Raw genomic sequence first — 20,227 nt, forward strand, 5'->3', positions numbered from 1 at the left:
ACCAATCAGAGCGCGAGCTATATTTTGCCCGTCCGACGTTCGTTTGGAAGGTTTCACTGCTCGTCGCTACTAAAAGTGCACAACTGTAAAATAGAAATCTGAGTGTCTCTAACGCTCGGCCATCGTATTCGATGGCTGAAACGATAGAGAAGGATTCGCTTGTCCTTGCTGAGGGCTCATCAGGGTCAAAGACGAAGCCTTCGAAGCGCTTTTCGGCTAATACGTCAACGAGTTCGCCTGCGAATGCTTCGTGGCTTGTAGGTGATGTGGTCTGGTCTAAGATCCCAGGACATCCATGGTGGCCTTCTATGGTGGCTTACGACCCGAATAGTGCTGTGTACTTCCGATATAAGGGTAGAGCGAGGTACTATCATGTGCAATTTTTTGGTCAAGACCCCGTGCGAGGCTGGGCCTCCGAAAGATCAGTCATGAAGTTCGAAGGTATATTACTAAACACATCACCGTTTTATTTAGGCCTTGTCATATCAGCAGTTAACGGAAAGGACTTGTGTATGATAGTTATACTCTAGGTGTTATCCAACTCTAGATATATCGACACAATTAGCGCTTATCGGTCGCAACATCACAGTCGAAATCCTAGGGTTTTAGTTGTGATTTCGTAGGTCCGGCCCCCATTCTCGCTCGGTCGAACGAAAGAGCAGTGTTTCGCGTTAGAAACTCATTTTGTTTCGAAACGATTTCTCCGGGTAAGCCCTTAATCAAGCAGCCATGGGACAACTCCAGGGCAATATTTGGTAGTTTCAAGATCCAGTTTGTAAGCTTTTTATGTAAAAAGGAATGCGGGCAGCATTATTAATTGGAGGCTCATTATTGTTTTAGAACTTAGGATTCGCCATTTCTTCACGGAGTACCCGACCAAGCCGAGAGCGCATGGCAAAAACATAAGCAGCTGTTTCTCGCGGATTTAGTGATCTGACTATCCCATTCTACTATTTTTCCTCTTTCTTGTCAGTTCGCCCTCATTTGTCAACACTGGGCCAAACTAATCTTGTATTTTCCCGCTTTAGATGTGCAAAATATTCAATATGCTCTGGCTGGTTGGTGCCAGCCCCAAAATAGAAGCACTATTATTGCGCTTGTGTTTTCCCGCCGAAACGAGTGGGCAAATTAAAGGCACCCTAGCGGTGTAATTTATATGCATGCCGATCTCGAAATATTGTATTTATTTGTGCTCTAAATGACCCTAAAATATCGCGGTAATAAAGTAAAATTAAAATTTTGGAATGATCATAATTGCATTTCACACATTTTTGACAGATTCTTATGTCTATTATTATTTATTGTGTTTACTCTAGACATCTATCGTGTAGTTTATTTTATAGATCTAAATAGAAAATGTGGATTTTTTCCTATTATTTCACCCTATTTAGACTGGGCTTTTTTTGAGCTGTCTGACTGGTTTCATGGACTGCTTAGGCTATGACCATCTCACTTACAGACGATGATCACCAGCATGCAAAGATGCCCTATTTTGGGTGTGGTCGACACAATTATGACAACCCAATGACGTCATAAAAACGATTTTAAGCTATTCTTTCAAATATTGCCTTAAATTATCAGATATCAGGTTGAAATCATCTTGCATCATTCAGATATGTCAGAATCAACCTTTTTACGGCTTTACAATGCAAAAAGGCCATTTACAATCAATCCGCCATCTTGGGTCCTCCATCTTGGATTCTTATGATTTTTGCAAAAGAAAAAAATCTGGAATTATTACAGAAAAAAAGTATTTGCATGCATGTATTGCTGCTCATAATTATGATAAATGCATAATGTTAGCTTTTAAAGTGTCATCTTAGTAAATTTAGTGATTAAAAACAGCTTTGATCTCCGTGTGCACTAGGATCTTGAGGGCACAAGCCACTGTGGCTAATTTTAAGCTAAATGAATTAGCCTCAATGATGGGGAATTAGCCACAACCGAGAAGTTATAGCGAACAATTTAATCAAAATACCTTATTGGTCTCTTTAAATTCGCGACATTTAATCCCCACAAAATCCTATTCCTATGAACTTTAGTATAGCAAAATTTAATATGCTTTCCGTTTTGTTTCCTTTGTTTTTTTTAATGAGGACCAAGACCAAGTTTTGCGAAATTGAAAATGATTTTGAACACAAATTGCAAAATCTTAAAAAAATATGCAGATCCTTTTTTTGCGAAATTAAGTTGCCCACGAAATATGGTAACCAATAGTAACTGGACATTGTAAAGAATTATCCTCTTCGTGAAAATATTAAGCTACCCGGAACTAGAAAACTGCGCAAAACGAGAGAGAGTTCATTCTTCGGCCTTTCCATCAGTACATTATTTTGACGTATTAGAAATAACATGGAGCGTCTCCTCGACATGTCAATGGCATCAAACCTCCGCAGATAGATTTTAGGAAAAGTCACCAAGATTTAGCCTCTTCGCTGCTATGGTTCAAAAGTTATAGCAATTTTCAGGGGGGGGCTTTAATAGCCCCACCCCCCCATCTGAATAGGGTTAACTTTTTCCTTTCATTCTGGAATAGGAATGGTTGGTAGAGAATGTTCAGAATAGCATTTCTGCTACACGATTCATTCTGCTACAGGTAGCAGAGTAGATGTGTGGCCTTCATTCCATTCCGGAATGGGAACGCGGGATAAATGAACATACGTTTTTTTCTATTCTAATCATTCTCATTCAGGAATCATGAGTAAAAAACGTGTTTATATGCTCAATTTAGAACCCTAGGCACTCTGCTCAAGCCAGTCAGCATGTCAAAGAAATGCTTTGCTGTTCATCAGATTATGCCAAAAAATCAACAAGCTTTGGAGATTGTTTAATCAAAACTAATTCTTGTACTATGGCTAACTTTCTTAAAATTTCCTTCTGACAATGGTAGCAAGTGCAAGACTGTTATTATCAGGATGTTTGAAATGTTATGATTTCCAGTCACATTTTTTTACATGCTGCTATTTTGCTGGTTTTAATTTTCACTGCATTTTATTTTTATAGGGAAAGATCATTTTGAAGCCTCTATGCACAACAAAAAACACCAAGTTGCATCAAAACGTATCGCACTTTGGGAAACTGCTGTAAAAGTGGCTGAAAAGGCACTGCCTATGAACAGACAAGAGCGACAACTGTGTTTCACCTTTAAGTACTTTGATAAGAACGAGAAAAAGGGAAAAAGAAAAGCAATAAATGGAGTGAGAACAGAGGGTCAATATTTCGCACCCAAACCTGATCATATTCACCCAGAGGTTTTACCAAATCTAAATGGACACTCTGAAAGCACAGAGAGGGAGGGAGACAAAACAACTAAGTTAAAAGGACAAAAGAAAAGAAAGCAAAAAAGCATAGAAGATACTAATGATGTTGTTAAAACGGATCAAGTGACTGTTAAGGAAGATCTAGAAACAGCTGTAGTAAAGATTTCACCAAAGAGAAAACGTATACGAAAACCAAAAGTACATGAGGATGAAATCGTTGATAAGTTTGTTGTTAAGCTACATGGGATTGAGGAGCCACCGCAAACACCGCCAAGATTGAATGGGAGCTTTCCTGGGTCACCAGTAAATGGAGAGGTCTCTCCAAACACTGCCCTGAAGCTTAAGATTCGTAAGGTCAGACCGTCTCTAGATGGCAAAGAAGGAAATAAAAATCACCACCGTCTTTCAAAGGAAAAAGAGACTTTTATAATTGTTAAAGACCTAGAACACTCAGAAGATAGCACAGACAGTGGTGTGAATGGAGTTTGTCAATTGCAGTCTCCTGTTGATGCAAAACAGACTAGCTCTTCAAGTGCAGATGAGGGACCCAGGAAAAAGAAAAGGCGACGGAAACTGTCTGAGGGTGTTATGCCCCAGGATTACTCTATTCAAGAGGATAAGAGGAAATTCAAGAAAAATAACAAGGAGGGCAAAGGTACCATTCAGAGCAAAAGTGCAAAGGAAAGCAAGGTTACCACCAAGAAGAGCAAAGCTGGCAAGGAGAGCAGTGTTAACAAGAAGGTTAAAGCTGTGCCAAAGGCAAAGGTGGCTAATAAAAGCTCAGAGAAAACAAAGAAGGTAAAACCAGTTGAAAAACCTCACGACCAAGTGTCAAGCTCAGCAGATATATTAGCAGTAAGTGAAAGTAAGAAGCCAATAAATGGTTTTCCTGATGTGACTCGCAGCCTTGTTTCAAGTATGGATGATGACACAAGTAGTACAAAGAGCAGTACTATTTCTAAGGTCAGAAAAGACAAAGGAGACAAAGAGTCAGAAGCTGTTTGTGCTGTTTGTGAGCAAGTGAATGACTTGATGTTTTGCGGCGACTGTAACAGTGCCTATCACCCGGACTGTATTGGTTTAAGCACGGCCCCAAAAGGGAAATTCAAATGCGATGAATGTACATCTGGTGTTCATTCTTGTTTTGTCTGTCGGCAAACTGGGGACGTTAAAGCTTGCAGCCAACCACTGTGCTCTAAATTTTACCACAAGGAATGCTTGCAGTCGTACAAATGTTCCAAGATTGATGGTGATCGCATCTACTGTCCTTTACACTTTTGCAGCACTTGTATATCAAACAAGACCCCTGTTAATAGGGGTAGGCTGACAAAATGCATCCGGTGTCCCACTGCTTACCATGCAGGGTGCCTAGTCGCGGGGTGCATGCCAATCACGTCACATCTAATGGTGTGTGCCAAACACTTCTTGCCGAATAAGAGCAAAGCCCATCACACTCACGTCAATGTGAATTGGTGCTTTGTGTGTTCTATTGGCGGCACATTGATTTGTTGTGAGAGTTGCCCTGCAGCTTTTCATCCTGAGTGCATCAGCTATGAAGGCATACCTGAGGGCCGTTTTTACTGTAAGGACTGTGTGGAGGGCAAATCATTACTGTATGGTGACATTGTTTGGGTCAAGCTTGGAATGTACAGGTAAAAAGACTTTTTAATCAGATGTTTGACAATAATTTAATGCATCCAGGAGTTTAGTTTATTTGTTTTGTCTACACTACAGCCAATTTCTTTTTAGGGTGTTGTAGTTGCAACAAGTTGCTGTATGTGCAAGGTTGTCTCTGATTGCTGGGGGTCAGCAAATTTCTCCTGCTGGGAAAAAAGCCACCTGAATCATGCTAAATTATCACTTTTTTATACTTATTACCATACAAATAGAACTAACAGCATAGAATTCTTTGGTTTATAAGTTTGGCATGTCTGTTGTTAGATGGTGGCCAGCAATGATTTGTAATCCCCGAGATGTGCCTACCAACATCCAGTCAATGCGTCACCAGCCTGGCGAGTTCCCTGTCATGTTCTTGGGGTCACATGACTTCTATTGGATCCACAAGGGGAGGGTGTTCAGCTACCAGGATGGGGACAAAGGCACAGAATCTGGAAATAACAAATATCTTGCCAAAGTTTTCAAAAAAGGTGAGAAAGCAGAAGATCCACAAGAGAAGGGGGTGAATTAGAGGTGTCAGACATAAGCTTGTGATTTATTTGTTATTTTACCCTAATCAAAGAGACAAACTTTTTTTACTCAAAAAGGTGGGATATTCATCTTCCCCTATGTATTCTTCTTCCTCTACGGATTCTCACAAAGCAGCCAACTTGGGTTTGTAATTATCTTATTATTTTGCTATTTCTATAGCACTTGTTGAGGCGAAAGAGAAATACGATGAGTGGAAAAAGGCAAGAGAGGACAAAGCTGAGCAGGATCTTCAGAGGTTTTGCAAAAAGCCACCACAGTATAAACATATTAAGGTCAGTGTTACTTGGCTTTTCTTTAATGAAGGCAAATCATGCTGCCATTTTATGCTTCCGCTTAATGGTGAGTCACACAAAGCATCCATTTCCAATTCGGCTAACTCAAGCAAGTAACCAAGATATTTTCAATCAAATATCATCAACAATGTATTAGACTTCACTTGTAGATTGTTATGATGGGTTGCTTGAGTTATCATGGGCTTGCGTTGTATTCTAATCTTTTGTGTTTGCATTGTACATGACAAAGTCAACATCTTCCAGGGTTTAAAATAGCGGCCAGCTGCCAGCAATAACTGCCTGTTGTCTGGTCTTTGCCGTTTTTTTTTTCTCTCAAAGTATTGAAAAATAGAATTAAAGTTAAAAGCTAAAAAGTGCTTCTGTTTTTATTCTTGAAACGGTCAGAATTAAGTTTGACATTTTGTGTAGTTATCATATCAAGCTGTCTCTCCAATCGTCAGGATTAGACAGAGTTTAGTTTTCTATGTTATTTTCTCCAGGAAATAAGGACTCCTAAGGAACGATTCAAAATTTATAAACTGTGTTTACTCAAATTAAGTAAACTCTTGTGTTATGCACAAATATTTTTTTTTGTTGTTGTTGTTGTTGTTGTTAAGGAAAAATGTATTTAGGAACATTAAAACTGCTTAATATTGACATTTTTTTCAGGTATAAAATCATAATTTCAAATTGATTTATCAGTTGTTACACTAGGGACAAAATTTTAATATCTCTTAGGGAAGCTGCATGTTTTCCCCAAAACGAAACAAAGTGTGTGAAAAATGTATTTAATCGCTGGTGTAGTAGGATCACTCTGTATTCCCTTCTCATATTTTTAGTATGCAGCCTTTTTTCCGAAATCTACAAGACCGGAAAAATCTAGCAGATTTAAAAAAAAAACTTATTTTGAACCCTGATCTTCCACTGAAATGCAAACTCTCTTTAGACCAACAAGTGCACCACAGCACAGAGAATAATCCTTGACCCGAGTGAGATGCCGGTGTGTGAGTGTACCCCTGATCAGGCTTGTGGACAAGACGCCAACTGCCTGAACCTCATGCTGCAGTTTGAGTGTGTTGCATCTAGATGTCCGGCAGGAGACAAATGTCAGAACCAGAGGTTCCAAAAGCGCCAATATGTGGACTGTGAGCCATTCCGGGCACACTCCAGAGGATGGGGCCTACGATCAAAGCAAGGTACTTGTGGGCCTTTCGAAAATTTGACTCTTAAACCAATTTTGTAAACTTTGGAATAAGACATACAAGAAAGTTTTGTTGCTGATCATATGTAATAGGTACCAGTAGCTGTACATTATAGGTTTATGGGGAGAAAGGATGTAGGAAAACTTTTTAGAACACATTACACTATCCAGTAGGGGATCTCTATAATGATACAAGTTCCAAGGCTACATTTCAGCAAATATTGTTTTTGTAAAAGTACTGAAAAACTTGTTCAGTCAATTAAAATTTCTAGGTGAAAGCAAAATCTTTCAAACAAAATCTTCTGGTTGAATAATAAAGTGTCTTTATTTTTCACCTGATAGCTATCAAGAAAGGGACGTTTGTCATAGAGTATGTGGGAGAGCTGATAGATGATGCCACCTGTCGGGAACGCGTCAAGAAGGGTGACGATGACACTAACTATTACATGCTTACCATCGACAAGGATTGCATCATAGATGCTGGCCCCATGGGCAATCTCTCACGATTTATGAACCATAGCTGTTACCCAAACTGTGAGACTCAAAAGTGGACTGTGAATGGGGAAGTACGTGTTGGTCTCTTTACATCACGGGATGTTGAGTCACAGGAGGAGCTAACCTTTGATTACTGTTTGGACTGCCATGGTGAGCTGTGTGGACATTTGTACTGTACAAATGTTGTTATGTTTCATTTATGTGTTTGGGCTGTTATGGTGAGCTAGGGATATTTGTACTGTGCAAATACAGTGGAACCTGGATTTTACGATACGCCTCAGGGGAAAGAAAATGTATTGTAAAATCGAGGTATCGTTCCAAAGAGGTCCTCGATTTTGCAATATAAAGAAAAATCTATTGAAAATATTATTGTAGCGAGGTCGAGTTAATAATCAACCTTTACAAAGTAACTGTGCTCTTGAGTAAGATTGTTCAGTTACTTTCTGTAAGACTGTAACCTGTCTAAACAAGATCTCTCAAGTAAAAAAATCATTTGTAATGTATCAACTGAAATGTACGTTTGTGTTGTCTTTTGTTTTTCTGTCTTCGTTGATAGTCAGAATCAGTAAAATCGTTGTATCAAGGTCAAAATTACGCTTGGGAAAACAAATTTGGTATCGTAAAATCGAGAATATTGTTGTATCTAATATTGTTAGATCGAGGTAATTTCTTATACATTTCACTGTATTCCCGCCGGGGGAAAGAAACACCATCGTAAAACCTGGGTTATCGTAGAATCCAATGTCGTAAAATCCAGGTTCCACTGTATTGGCATATTTCATGTATGGGTTAATCTTACTCAGTGAAATACCAACTTAAGGGCCTATGGTATTATCTTGTTGCTACAAATCACTGTTGCTATGAAAGAGAAAAGCGCTACATTTGATTAAATAGACTAAAATTGCAGCGTGTCCTCCAAGTTGATCCCGTGGCCCAGTGGTTAGCACCTTTGACTCATAAGCAAGTGCTCCGGGTCCATTCCCTGGTTGAGTCATTTATTTTATTTTTTTCAAAACTCCAGTTCTAACTTATTTTTTTAACTTTTTTTCCCAAGAAATTATATAAACTTTCAACATTTTGTAAAAGAAAATTCAATTTTTATATGTTTTTAATTTAAAGAATCAAAATAGATGGCGAATAAACAAGATGGCGTCCATTTCCGCGCCAGAAAAACATGTTAATTTTGAACATTTTACAACAATTGTGAATCACTCAAACCATTGATATTACCAAATATGGTGTTTTCAAAGAACATAAAAATTCGCCATTTCTCGCGGTGTCAAAATTTCGCAAATCGGATGTGTGAAGTTTTAGAGAATAGTAATGTTAAAATATTTCTGCAAAAAATATGATGTTAGATTTGAACAGTAGCTTCTCCAACACCTTTTTCTGTTCTAGGTCACATGACCATTAGAGGGGTCAGATGACATCATCACTTGTGTCATTTATGTCTAAAACACTTAAGTTGAAAGTTCCAAGAGATTTGACAAAAAACAGAAGCTTTTATAAAACAAACAAATTTCCCTAGCAACGGACTCAAAAGATAAAACAGTAGGCCCTTAACTGTGGGATTAATTTAAGTTCATGAAGGGAGTAAAAGTGTGTTGCAAAAAGTGTTATCTTGACAATTTGAATTGTGCTTGTGTGTAAGGGGGCTAGCCCTTTATTTGCTTATTTGGTATTTGTATGAATTGTTTTCAATAATGTGAGCCTCTCAATGATCACTTCCATCAATCACTTATAAATGGTTATTATCTTAGGTAATGAGAAAAAGAAGTGTCACTGTGGATCTCAGAATTGCAGTGGCTTTCTTGGGGTGCGGCCCAAAACTCAGAATGCACAAATGAATGAAGATAAAGCCAAGAATGCTGCCTTGAAGCGCAGGAAGAGGAAACCGAAAAAGCCTGCAGTTAAACAAGGTGATTGGGTTTATTTAAGGCACCATGAATAACTGTAAGGGTGACCTTGACGCACACAGAGATCACCTTAACTACATATGTAACTTTTTCCTGGTCATGTCGAGTTGTCTTTATTTTGGGATGACTAGCTTTGTCTGCCTTAAAATAAGGCAAAAACTATGGTCATAGCGTTCAGGTTAGCAACTGACAAGCTGTCAATAAAAACAATCACTTTGTCACCCATATTATGTAGTATCCCAACCTGCCCAAGAGCCTATTGTAAACTTGAATGAATAAATATTGAAGTAAATTTACAATGGACAAAAATATAAATTGATCAATTAATTGGTATCCTGTTGCATTTAAGACAAGGCCAATAAAATTAAAGCAAAACTCACTTAACATTTTCTGTTGAGATCCACCAGATACCTCCAGAAGAGCAGACTCTGCATACAATGTAAACCCAACTGAACTGCTTAACTCTGCCACTGAACCTAAACACGTGGAGCAACCTGCTCTTGTAAAGCTAACCAGCTGTTCTGATGTGGAGTCCTCTGAAATGGGGCTGGATTATAACGCTGCTAGCCCTCCTATTAAGTTGACTGGCTCATCACCTCTCAACAGTGTGCTTCCTTGGACTACCTATGATCCACTTGAGGAGCTAGCTAAAATGTAACTTGATGTAAAATGATGTGTTGAAAGGTTGGAATAATTAGAATGCAAAAATTAAACAAAAAGAAACCTATTAGAATATAAATAACATGAATAGCTTTCTTTAAAAAAATTACTATCATAGTGAATTACTCATGAGACGTAATAATGTCCCATTGTACACCCATTATAACCTTTTTTTAGCTAATAAGTAAAAGTAAAGAACAAATAAAATAAGTTGAAAAATATAATTATTATACACAGACAATGATCAAATTGACACCAAGGCTAAATGCTATTCAAATTTAATTAAGTGACTAGTTATTAAAGATGTTTATGAAGAGTTCGTGTCTACCAATCATTTAAATTAAAACTAAGCAAGCTGTAGATGTTGTTGCACCATTTAAACAGTAATATGTAGGGACTTCTCTGCCCGTTTAGAAAAGTTTAGGGAGCTTAGCTCATCAGGATGCCACTATACTACTAGTTCATTTGAGTGTGGCAAAATATTGTTGGCATCAAAATGTGCTTCATAATTCCTTTTTTTAAACTCTACTCTTAACTATTTTTGTCACTCAATTTCTTATTAGTTCTTATAGATATATGTATAAACCTTATCGCAATAAACAGTGCATGCAATGTAAGTTTTAATTATCACAGCTACTATTTTTGTCAAGTGTTTTCCTAGCAAATAATGTTCAGTAAAATTATTCAGCTTAGTGGATCTATCCTAATACGATACAGATCCGATGGATCTATCCTAATACAAGACATGTTTGTCCCCCTAGTACATGAAGATGATTGCTTCATCTGCGGCGATGGAGGCCAGCTCATCATGTGTGACCGAAGTGGCTGCCTCAAATGCTACCATGTTGACTGCCTGAACCTTGATAAGAAGCCTCAAGGCCGGTGGCAGTGTCCCTGGCACTTCTGTGACAACTGCGGCAAGCGGGCCACTGTCCTCTGCTCAGAGTGTCCCAACTCATTCTGCAGGAGCCACGCCCAAGGGCAGATCAACAGCACTGACAAGAATACCTTCCTTTGCACAGACCATGTAGACGAGGTTCTTCCTGGAATGACTGATAAGTTCCTGGCCACCGACCAAGTGCTGAACGCCCTTGACCTCATCAACGGGGACCTTACTGGTATTAGGCCCACCGAGCTCGACCATTTGCAGCAGAAGCCTGAGTACCTTGAGCTGGGTTCCTGATGCCACAAATTCATACTTACGCCTTTTATGACCATATCCTGGACAGGATTTTATTATATTAAGTTTGACAGATAAGGAAACATGGAGACAACGCATTGATATGCAATTGTTATTTACCTTCAACGCTTTGTCTTCCTGTACACCTTGACTCAGATTATTTTCATCACAACTTATGTAATTTATTAGGACTGAAAGAGTTTCTGTGAGCAGAAAGACTCTGGACTTTGCCATATCTCCCATGGTCATCTTCAAGTTGCAATGTTGTGGCAGATTGAACTTCTTTAAGCTCTAGTACGGTAACAATTAGCTCGCCTTATTTCTTACATCTGTAGCTAGTTGATATTTTAATTAAGTATTTTATCTATATGTATATCTGAAGAAAGAACACAAGCAAAAAGAAACATGTTTTTTTTCCGCCTGCTAAATGCTAAACGTCAAAGTCCATCAAGACAGAATATATTTTTTTTATATTTGGTGGGTACAGTTCAATCACATTGAGGGTCTTTCCATTCTAAAGTATGATGTTTCAACCATCGCATTTTATTTCGGAGCTTCTGAGTAATTTATTTCCTGTGGCTATTGCGTCTCTTGTCGCCAAAATTTGCGCATTTGATTTTCACATTTGTGACTGGCAGAGACCTCACGACAAGAACGTTCAAGCGTCAATATTAAAGGCCAGTTAGCCGGTTATGATTTATTTAACCTAGCGAAATCAACCAACTCGGACATCTGAAGTAAAAAGTAGTTTTAGTTTGTTACACAATGCGTGCCTTTAAAATCCAAATGTACAGTAGTAAGTATTTAATTATTGTAGTGTTTTTATGACTCCAAGTCATTAAGATGTATAAACTTGACGTTTACTTGATTATTAAAGTTTTAGATGATGATGATGACACTTGTGTCATCCCGAAATAAATCCTGCTCACGTCTGCGTACACTCCATAGACGTAACACAGGCTCCCCAACTTATGCGCATGAACGCTCATGGGGATCGGCAATGCATATATACACCTATTCCAATTAAGGTTGACTCTGGAAATGGAAAATGATGAATGCCTAGAGCACCACTGGTTAGGGAAAACAAGTCTTGTATCTTTGTAACATTCAGTGAGGCTAAATTAAGTTTGTAGCGAGGGTCATAAAATGATTAAACGCAGTTTTAATACAAGAAGACATTATCATAGGCCAAACTTTGTTCCATTTATAGTCAAACGTAATTGATATAGGTGTATTTACGTCTTTGAAGTAGCATTTTCACCTCAAAACAAGCCCAATTTACCCACCTAAAATACGAGAAAAAGAAACCAACCGCTGCAAAGAGGGAAGAAAAACTTTATTTCTAATCTGATTTTAAAGAATAAAGTGAAAGGACAAATATGTTTTTTTTTCTATATTCATGTATTTTTCGGTTGTTTGACCACTCGGGAGCCTGTGGACGTACATGCCGCATACATCACATGAAATAAATGTTTGGACGATTTATAATAGTAAAATAGCTGGCAAGCAAATTACAATCCCAACAAATGATTTAGCTCGCGTGGATTGGCCATTTTTGTTTCAACAGATGTTTTTTTAATAACATGAAGGATAAAAACAGAAGCAAGGTTTTGCCAACGTTTCGGACTTTATTGAGTCCTTCAGGGCGGTTACATAAAGTCAGTTAGATCACGCGTATAAATATAGTTGTGAACGGTGCGCACGCTCTGTAGAATACATGAGATGATTCTTTTCTAAGTTAGACAAAGCCCCCCCCCCCCCCCCCCCCTTATTATTATTAATTTTTCACAACCACCGACATATTATCTATGCGGGACACCAAGTAACTCTAGAGAGACATATTTTCGCAAGAGCTAAGCCACTGAAGAAGGACGCAATAAAGCCCGAAACGTTGGCAAAATCTCGCTTCTGTTTTTGTCCTACATTTTATTAATTGACATTTTTCTCCACGGTTAATTGCATCTACTTCGGATCCAGAAACGTCGCTGTTTGGTCTTGTTTTTATTTATAATCACAACAGACATGGTTTTAAATGTCGCGCGCAAACGCACTAAGTGATGACGTAACAGACGTGATAATCAGTGCGTGCGCGCGAACACAGCCAACGGAAACCCTTGACGCGTCCTAACAAAAACAACGATCTCTCGACAAATTTGAGATACCCGCCTTCGCTTCGGATCACAAAATGAATGATGACAATATAGAAATCGGCCGTTTAATGGCGACCCCCGTAGCAGACGCAAATCCAATCGCACGCAGATTCCCTTTCTTTGGGCATCATTACTTTAACCCTCAGTTTGTGAGTTACGAGGAGACTGGCGAGCCAGCAGTGCTATACAGTAACGCAGTATATTTTACTGTGTCTAGAGACGGTACGCACTACTTCCATCAGACGTACTCGGGGCAGTTCCTCACAGCTCAGCCTCCAGTTGTCGTAAGTATCTCATTCTGATTGGGGAAATTACTTATGTCATCAATCTTTGAACGATAATGCATTTTTCCTAGGGTAGTTTCTCCCCCCCTTTTTTTAGATATAGCGAAAGTCAAGGGCTTGCGCACTCTATTTAGCCCGACCGACATAGACATAACGGCATAAGAGAAAAAAAAAACATGTTTTTTTTTGTCATTATGTCCATGTCGGGTTTATGTCGAAATGCGAACCAACCACACTTGAACATACGAAGATAATGCCTAGTGCACACTAGCGATATATCGACATAACGACATGGGCGCACACACTCTTATCTTCGACATAACGACATGGACATAACAACATAAGATAATAATGTTTTTTTTTTCTTTTATGTCAGTATCGCCTAGTGCACACTAGCAACATAACAACATAACGACATGGGCGAACGCGCTATGTTTAGCCCGACTTAACGACATGAACACAATGACATAAAAGAAAAAACATGTTTTTTCTCTTATGTCGTTATGTCGAAAATAAGAGTCCGCGCGCCCATGTCGTTATGTCGATATGTCGCTAGTGTGCACTAGGCATATGTCCATGTCGGGCTAAACATAGTGCGCGCGCCCATGTCGTTATGTTGCTAGTAGGTGAGGGGGGGGGGGGTTGACACCCTTCCCATGATGCACTTCGTCAAAGCATATTATCAACCGCCGCGCAGATGATCTTAATACTGAGAGAGAGAGAGAGAGAGAGAGAGAGAGAGAGAGATGCCTTTTTTAATGAGGGATTCACTTAATATCACAATGATAATGTACGCATGGCCCTCAACAGAAACAAAATTAATAAAAGCTATTTACAAATCTGTTTACAGCAAAATCTTTGACGAAACTATTTACAATAACAATCCTTTGCTGATTTATAAACTTATTTACAGAGTTGTGATGTATTCTCTTAGTTTTGCGGAGAAGGCGGTGATTGACTTGGCTTCTTTGATTTCTAGTGGCAATGCATTCAACCTTTTAGCTGCTACAAACTTAAAGCTGTTTTTTGCTAATGTAGTCCGAGCCTTTGGAAGTACTAAGTTATGGTTTGCTGCATTTTTAGTGTTCTTGTTATGTACATCACTACACTTAACGAACATATCTCTGATATAGCATGGGGTCATATTGTTCATTGCCTTAAAGAGCAAAACAAGTTGTAGGTAGATTATTCTTTTGTCGAAGGGGACAATATTTAGTTCTTCAAAAAGTGGTTTTGAAGGTGCATCCCATTTCTTATCGAGGATAACCCGCGCACATCGTTTCTGGAACTTGATCATATCGTCGATGTGTTGCTTTTTGGTCGAGCCCCAGACGATAGCACCATAGTCTAATATTGGCTGTATGAGCGAATGGTAGAACAGGGTTCTTGCTGACAGGAATTTCTTTGTCCTTTTTAACAAGCCTAGTCGCTTGGAGATCTTATTGTGAATGTACTTGAGGTGGTTGTCCCAGGTTAAGGAGTTGTCTAATCTTATGCCAAGCAGTTTAACTTCATTGACACATTCAAGCTGGCCATTTTCTGTGCTGACTGTCAAATCCTTTCCTGCCAATTTGCGCAACTTTGGCTTGCTACAGATAAGCATTGATTTGGTTTTGCTTTGGTTCAAAACCATTTTGTTTTCATTCGCCCATCCATTCACCTTTTTTAGCTCTTCAGTAAGAATAGACCCAACCTCACTAACGCTACTTCCACTTGCGACTTGTGTTGTATCATCTGCATATATCTCGAGTGCGCTGTTGGAGACTTCAAGTGGTAAGTCATTAATAAACAGGATAAACATTAAGGGACCTAAAATCGAGCTCTGGGGAACGCCTGCAGTAATGGGCTGCGAATCTGATAGCTGACCACTTATTGTTACTTTCTGTTTTCGGTCTTCTAGATAAGACTTGAACCAATTTAGTGACTTTCCAGAGACGCCATATATGGAGAGCTTATTAATAAGCGTGTCATGGTCTACTAAATCAAACGCCTTTCGGTAGTCTATGAGGTTCAAGCCAACTGAGAAGGCGGTAAGAGCAAGATGGAATAGCTCCGAGGCATTTCGAGAAAAAAACTAGCAAGATGAAATAGCTCCGAGGCATTCCGAGGAAAACACTAGCTTGGTTATCGCCGAATGCCTCGACAATGAAAATTCAAGATTTAAATTTGAAAACAGATGTTTTATTTGCCTTGCAAATCCACGGCCTTCTCCCACGGGCCTTAATTTCTCAATCCCGGACGATTTAACGATTTGATTACAATACCCATGCCTTTTATACTGTATTTTCATTTTTCTTGGTAAATATTGCACTAAGGGTCACGAGAAATTTGTTTCCTACAGCTAAAAATGAATACAAAATAACGAACTTGTAAAAAATAGCGTGCGCGCGCGTCGGGGATGGCGTCATTTTCGATTGCCCGTGAAGCGCACGCAGACAGTTTTAAAAATAACATACACCTACAATAACCTCATTTTCTAATCAAAGTTGGCTAAATATTCCTCGAACTCAAGGCTAAGTTGTAGTCTAATTATTCTTCTGGAAAATCCTCATCAAATATGTGCTTGATATGTTATTTTAGTTAGTCAAAAGCTAAGACAACCGGTTCGTGCAACCCCAGTAAAACAAGAACGACAGCAAAATGACGTGATCAATTTTCAGAGACCAATTGATTCAAGTAGTCTATCGTCAAGGCAAAAAATCACCTATTAGGAGTGAGGTAGTTTAGAGGTAGACCCCGATTAATAGTTTACTAGAGGCCTGATTAATCGAACTAGCTAAATTATTAGGATAGAGAGTCCTTAGAATACGAAATATTTGTCTTACAAAAATGTAAACAAACAAGACGGCGAGCAATGTTTCGGAATCTAAATTTGCATCTCATAACTCACAACCCAAATCTACTCACCATTATTTCATAATGTATTAAAAAAAAACACATGAGCTAGCTTGTGATTCCAACTTTAATTCCTTAGCTTTCATCATTTCTCATCATTTACTTGTTTTATACATTTTTAAGGATAATTTGACATTTTCTTCGATACATTTTGACGGATTTTTCCCGCGAATTTTGCGCGTTTTTTGCTGCTAACTCAGAAAATCACGCGCAAGTGCTCATGGACAGGGTGTCAACCCCCCCCCCCCCCCCCCCTATGTTGCTAGTGTTAGGTATGAGTGCGCGTGCGCGCGCCCATGTCGTTATGTTGCTAGTAGGTGGGGGGGGGGGGGGGGTTGACACCCTTCCCATGATGCACTTCGTCAAAGCATATTATCAACCGCCGCGCGTCGTGATGGCGCGCAGATGATCTTAATACTGAGAAGGCGGTAAGAGCAAGATGGAATAGCTCCGAGGCATTCCGAGAAAAAAACTAGCAAGATGAAATAGCTCCGAGGCATTCCGAGGAAAACACTAGCTTGGTTATCGCCGAATGCCTCGACAATGAAAATTCAAGATTTAAATTTGAAAACAGATGTTTTATTTGCCTTGCAAATCCACGGCCTTCTCCCACGGGCCTTAATTTCTCAATCCCGGACGATTTAACGATTTGATTACAATACCCATGCCTTTTATACTGTATTTTCATTTTTCTTGGTAAATATTGCACTAAGGGTCACGAGAAATTTGTTTCCTACAGCTAAAAATGAATACAAAATAACGAACTTGTAAAAAATAGCGTGCGCGCGCGTCGGGGATGGCGTCATTTTCGATTGCCCGTGAAGCGCACGCAGACAGTTTTAAAAATAAAATACACCTACAATAACCTCATTTTCTAATCAAAGTTGGCTAAATATTCCTCGAACTCAAGGCTAAGTTGTAGTCTAATTATTCTTCTGGAAAATCCTCATCAAATATGTGCTTGATATGTTATTTTAGTTAGTCAAAAGCTAAGACAACCGGTTCGTGCAACCCCAGTAAAACAAGAAGGACAGCAAAATGACGTGATCAATTTTCAGAGACCAATTGATTCAAGTAGTCTATCGTCAAGGCAAAAAATCACCTATTAGGAGTGAGGTAGTTTAGAGGTAGACCCCGATTAATAGTTTACTAGAGGCCTGATTAATCGAACTAGCTAAATTATTAGGATAGAGAGTCCTTAGAATACGAAATATTTGTCTTACAAAAATGTAAACAAACAAGACGGCGAGCAATGTTTCGGAATCTAAATTTGCATCTCATAACTCACAACCCAAATCTACTCACCATTATTTCATAATGTATTAAAAAAAACATACATGAGCTAGCTTGTGATTCCAACTTTAATTCCTTAGCTTTCATCATTTCTCATCATTTACTTGTTTTATACATTTTAAAGGATAATTTGACATTTTCTTCGATACATTTTGACGGATTTTTCCCGCGAATTTTGCGCGTTTTTGCTGCTAGCTCAGAAAATCACGCGCAAGTGCTCATGGACAGGGTGTCAACCCCCCCCCCCCCCCCCCCCTATGTTGCTAGTGTTAGGTATGAGTGCGCGTGCCCAAGTCGTTATGTCGATATGTCGCTAGTGTGCACCAGGCGTGAGGGGACATAGCATGCACATATTTCCAGTTATTAAAAAGTAAATCAGATGTGCAGATATGTGAGCAATGCTCAAGCAAATTTCTAATGCCTAGTGCACACTAGCGACATAACAACATGGGTGAGCGCACTCTTATAATCGACATAACGACATAAGAAAGAAAACATGTTTTTTCTTTTGCCTAGTGCACACTAGCTACATATCGTCATAACGACATGGGCGCGCGCACTCTTGTCTACGACATAAGAGAAAAAACATGTTTTTTTCTCTTATGTCAGTATGTCCATTATGTCGTTATTTCGGGCTAAACATAGTGCGCGCGCCCATGTCGTTATGTTGTTATGTTGCTAGTGTGCACTAGGCATAACACGGCAGCATGGAAAGTAGCTTGAGATTGGGTAATAGCACCGCAGTGATCCTAGATACTAAAATTTTTTAGATACGAACAGATACTAATCAGAAACTAAACAGAAACTAAAAGCACGGGGGGTAATCGTTAATAAGTAAAAAAAAAACCCAAATTTACCTATTTTCTGCATAGAATTAGGTAGTACGGCTGGAAATACGTCAACATATTTTTTTTCACAGCGATTTTCCCGCTATTTAGCAGAATAAGGCTAAATTTCTATTTCAGACATCACTAGCGTGAAATATTCAAAAGGCGGTCGCACACATACACATAGTATTAAATAACTGAATAAAATATACGGGGGAACGAATTTGGATTTGTTCGTATACATAGCAGCCAGGTAGGAATAAATAGCAGCTAGGTAGGAACCTTTTTTTCTTTCTTTATCTTTTTTTTTTGTTTGAACAGATCAGAAACTGGTCATATCTAAAAAAAATCCCATCTTTCGGATGATTTTATTTTATTCTAGTCTTATTCCGGTCAATTCGAGTCCAGTTTATATTTCATTCTCCGTAAAAGTGGGGTGTTGTAAATGCTGACCATGATAGCTAGTTTGAGACTGAAGCAGAATACATTCCAGGCCCCTGCGGTAGCCATGGTGCCCCCCGAGCCTCAAGTAACGCATGCGCCGACACCCTATGAGGATTGTGGGAACGATTGTAGTGATTATGGAGACCAGAACGTAGAATATACGCCAACGACAGAGCCACTGACAGACTACAAGTGGGATGACTCCAAGGTAATAAGAATAGGTGCACGCTGAATGAGTGGCTTTTTGTTGCTGTTATTTTGCGCCGCTAAAAGCCCGAGCTAGTTTGCCACCCAAACAGTCACGTGATCTCTAAGGCGCAAGTCCCCTATGAAGAGCAAAGAAACTTACCTCAGGGCCTTAGCAGGGGGTGGGGCACTGGGGACGTGTGCCCCCCCTAATATTCTCAAGAATTATAAGGGAATGACAAGTAGTGGTGTGACTGTCCCCCCCAACATTTTCCTAATGTTTCTGTATTGTGCCCCCCCCCCCCCCACCAATCCCTGCTACGACTCTGTGCCTCACTGACTGCTCAATTTAGAGCCAGTTTGGTAATAATAGCCAATACAAAAAAAAATTTATTTTGAATTTCGTAATTTGTTTTGATACATCAGTGCCATTTACCCGTCAAGCCTTGCATGAACCCATGGAGGACGTTCTATTCACCCCCTCCGCCTCCTCGGCCCCATTCCCGTTTCCACCGGTCTCGCCACAGGAGGACCAGGCGAGATGTTCGTTCAACTGTCGTCCCTATGTTCCCAGAAGTCTTTGGAATGGACAACAAAGAAGAGATGCATCGGGGAAGAAGTAATTAATAAATCGATTAACATGGAAACTTTAGCGGTGCGCGGCAGAAACCTTGTTCACCAAGGATGGCATTCGACAATCCTTGGATCTGTGGCTGACGTGTTTTACTGTATCACACGATACAACAACTAGTTTTGTGTTGCTTGAGGTTATCGACACTGTGTTGAAGGGCCTGGACAGTGCGCCTGTTGCAGGTATAAACAAGAAATCATTGTGAAACTTGCAAATGAATTCCTATGATCTCAATGTATATCGACCTATTCTAAATGGTTTTTCCCCAAATAAACACGAGGGCGGTGATTTCGTAACTTGAATTATCGTGAAGGGTCAGACCAAG

General features: G+C 39.4%; 2 protein-coding genes across 4 annotated transcripts; both read left to right on the forward strand.

The window, feature by feature from the left end:
* Positions 1–12: 12 nt before the first annotated feature.
* Positions 13–12,111, forward strand: LOC5515072 (histone-lysine N-methyltransferase NSD2). 3 transcript variants are annotated; one of them, XM_032384638.2, is made up of 9 exons: positions 13–441; positions 3,004–4,912; positions 5,202–5,407; positions 5,628–5,740; positions 6,687–6,936; positions 7,284–7,586; positions 9,197–9,355; positions 9,751–10,006; positions 10,774–11,014. In XM_032384638.2, exons 1-9 carry the CDS (start codon positions 132–134, stop codon positions 10,778–10,780), a joined length of 3,513 nt encoding a protein of 1,170 aa, XP_032240529.1. In that variant the 5' UTR covers positions 13–131; the 3' UTR covers positions 10,781–11,014. The 3 variants fall into 3 exon arrangements, with proteins under 3 accessions (XP_032240529.1, XP_032240530.1, XP_001635219.2); XM_032384639.2 differs by having other exon boundaries at positions 9,760–10,006; XM_001635169.3 differs by lacking the exon at positions 9,751–10,006 and having other exon boundaries at positions 10,774–12,111.
* Positions 12,112–13,384: 1,273 nt separating this feature from the next.
* Positions 13,385–20,190, forward strand: LOC116619656. The gene is made up of 3 exons (XM_032384637.2): positions 13,385–13,626; positions 19,135–19,293; positions 19,698–20,190. Exons 1-3 carry the CDS (start codon positions 13,411–13,413, stop codon positions 19,896–19,898), a joined length of 576 nt encoding a protein of 191 aa, XP_032240528.2. The 5' UTR covers positions 13,385–13,410; the 3' UTR covers positions 19,899–20,190.
* Positions 20,191–20,227: the final 37 nt, after the last annotated feature.

Source organism: Nematostella vectensis, chromosome 6 (assembly GCF_932526225.1).
Source record: "Nematostella vectensis chromosome 6, jaNemVect1.1, whole genome shotgun sequence".
Taxonomy (NCBI): domain Eukaryota; kingdom Metazoa; phylum Cnidaria; class Anthozoa; order Actiniaria; family Edwardsiidae; genus Nematostella; species Nematostella vectensis.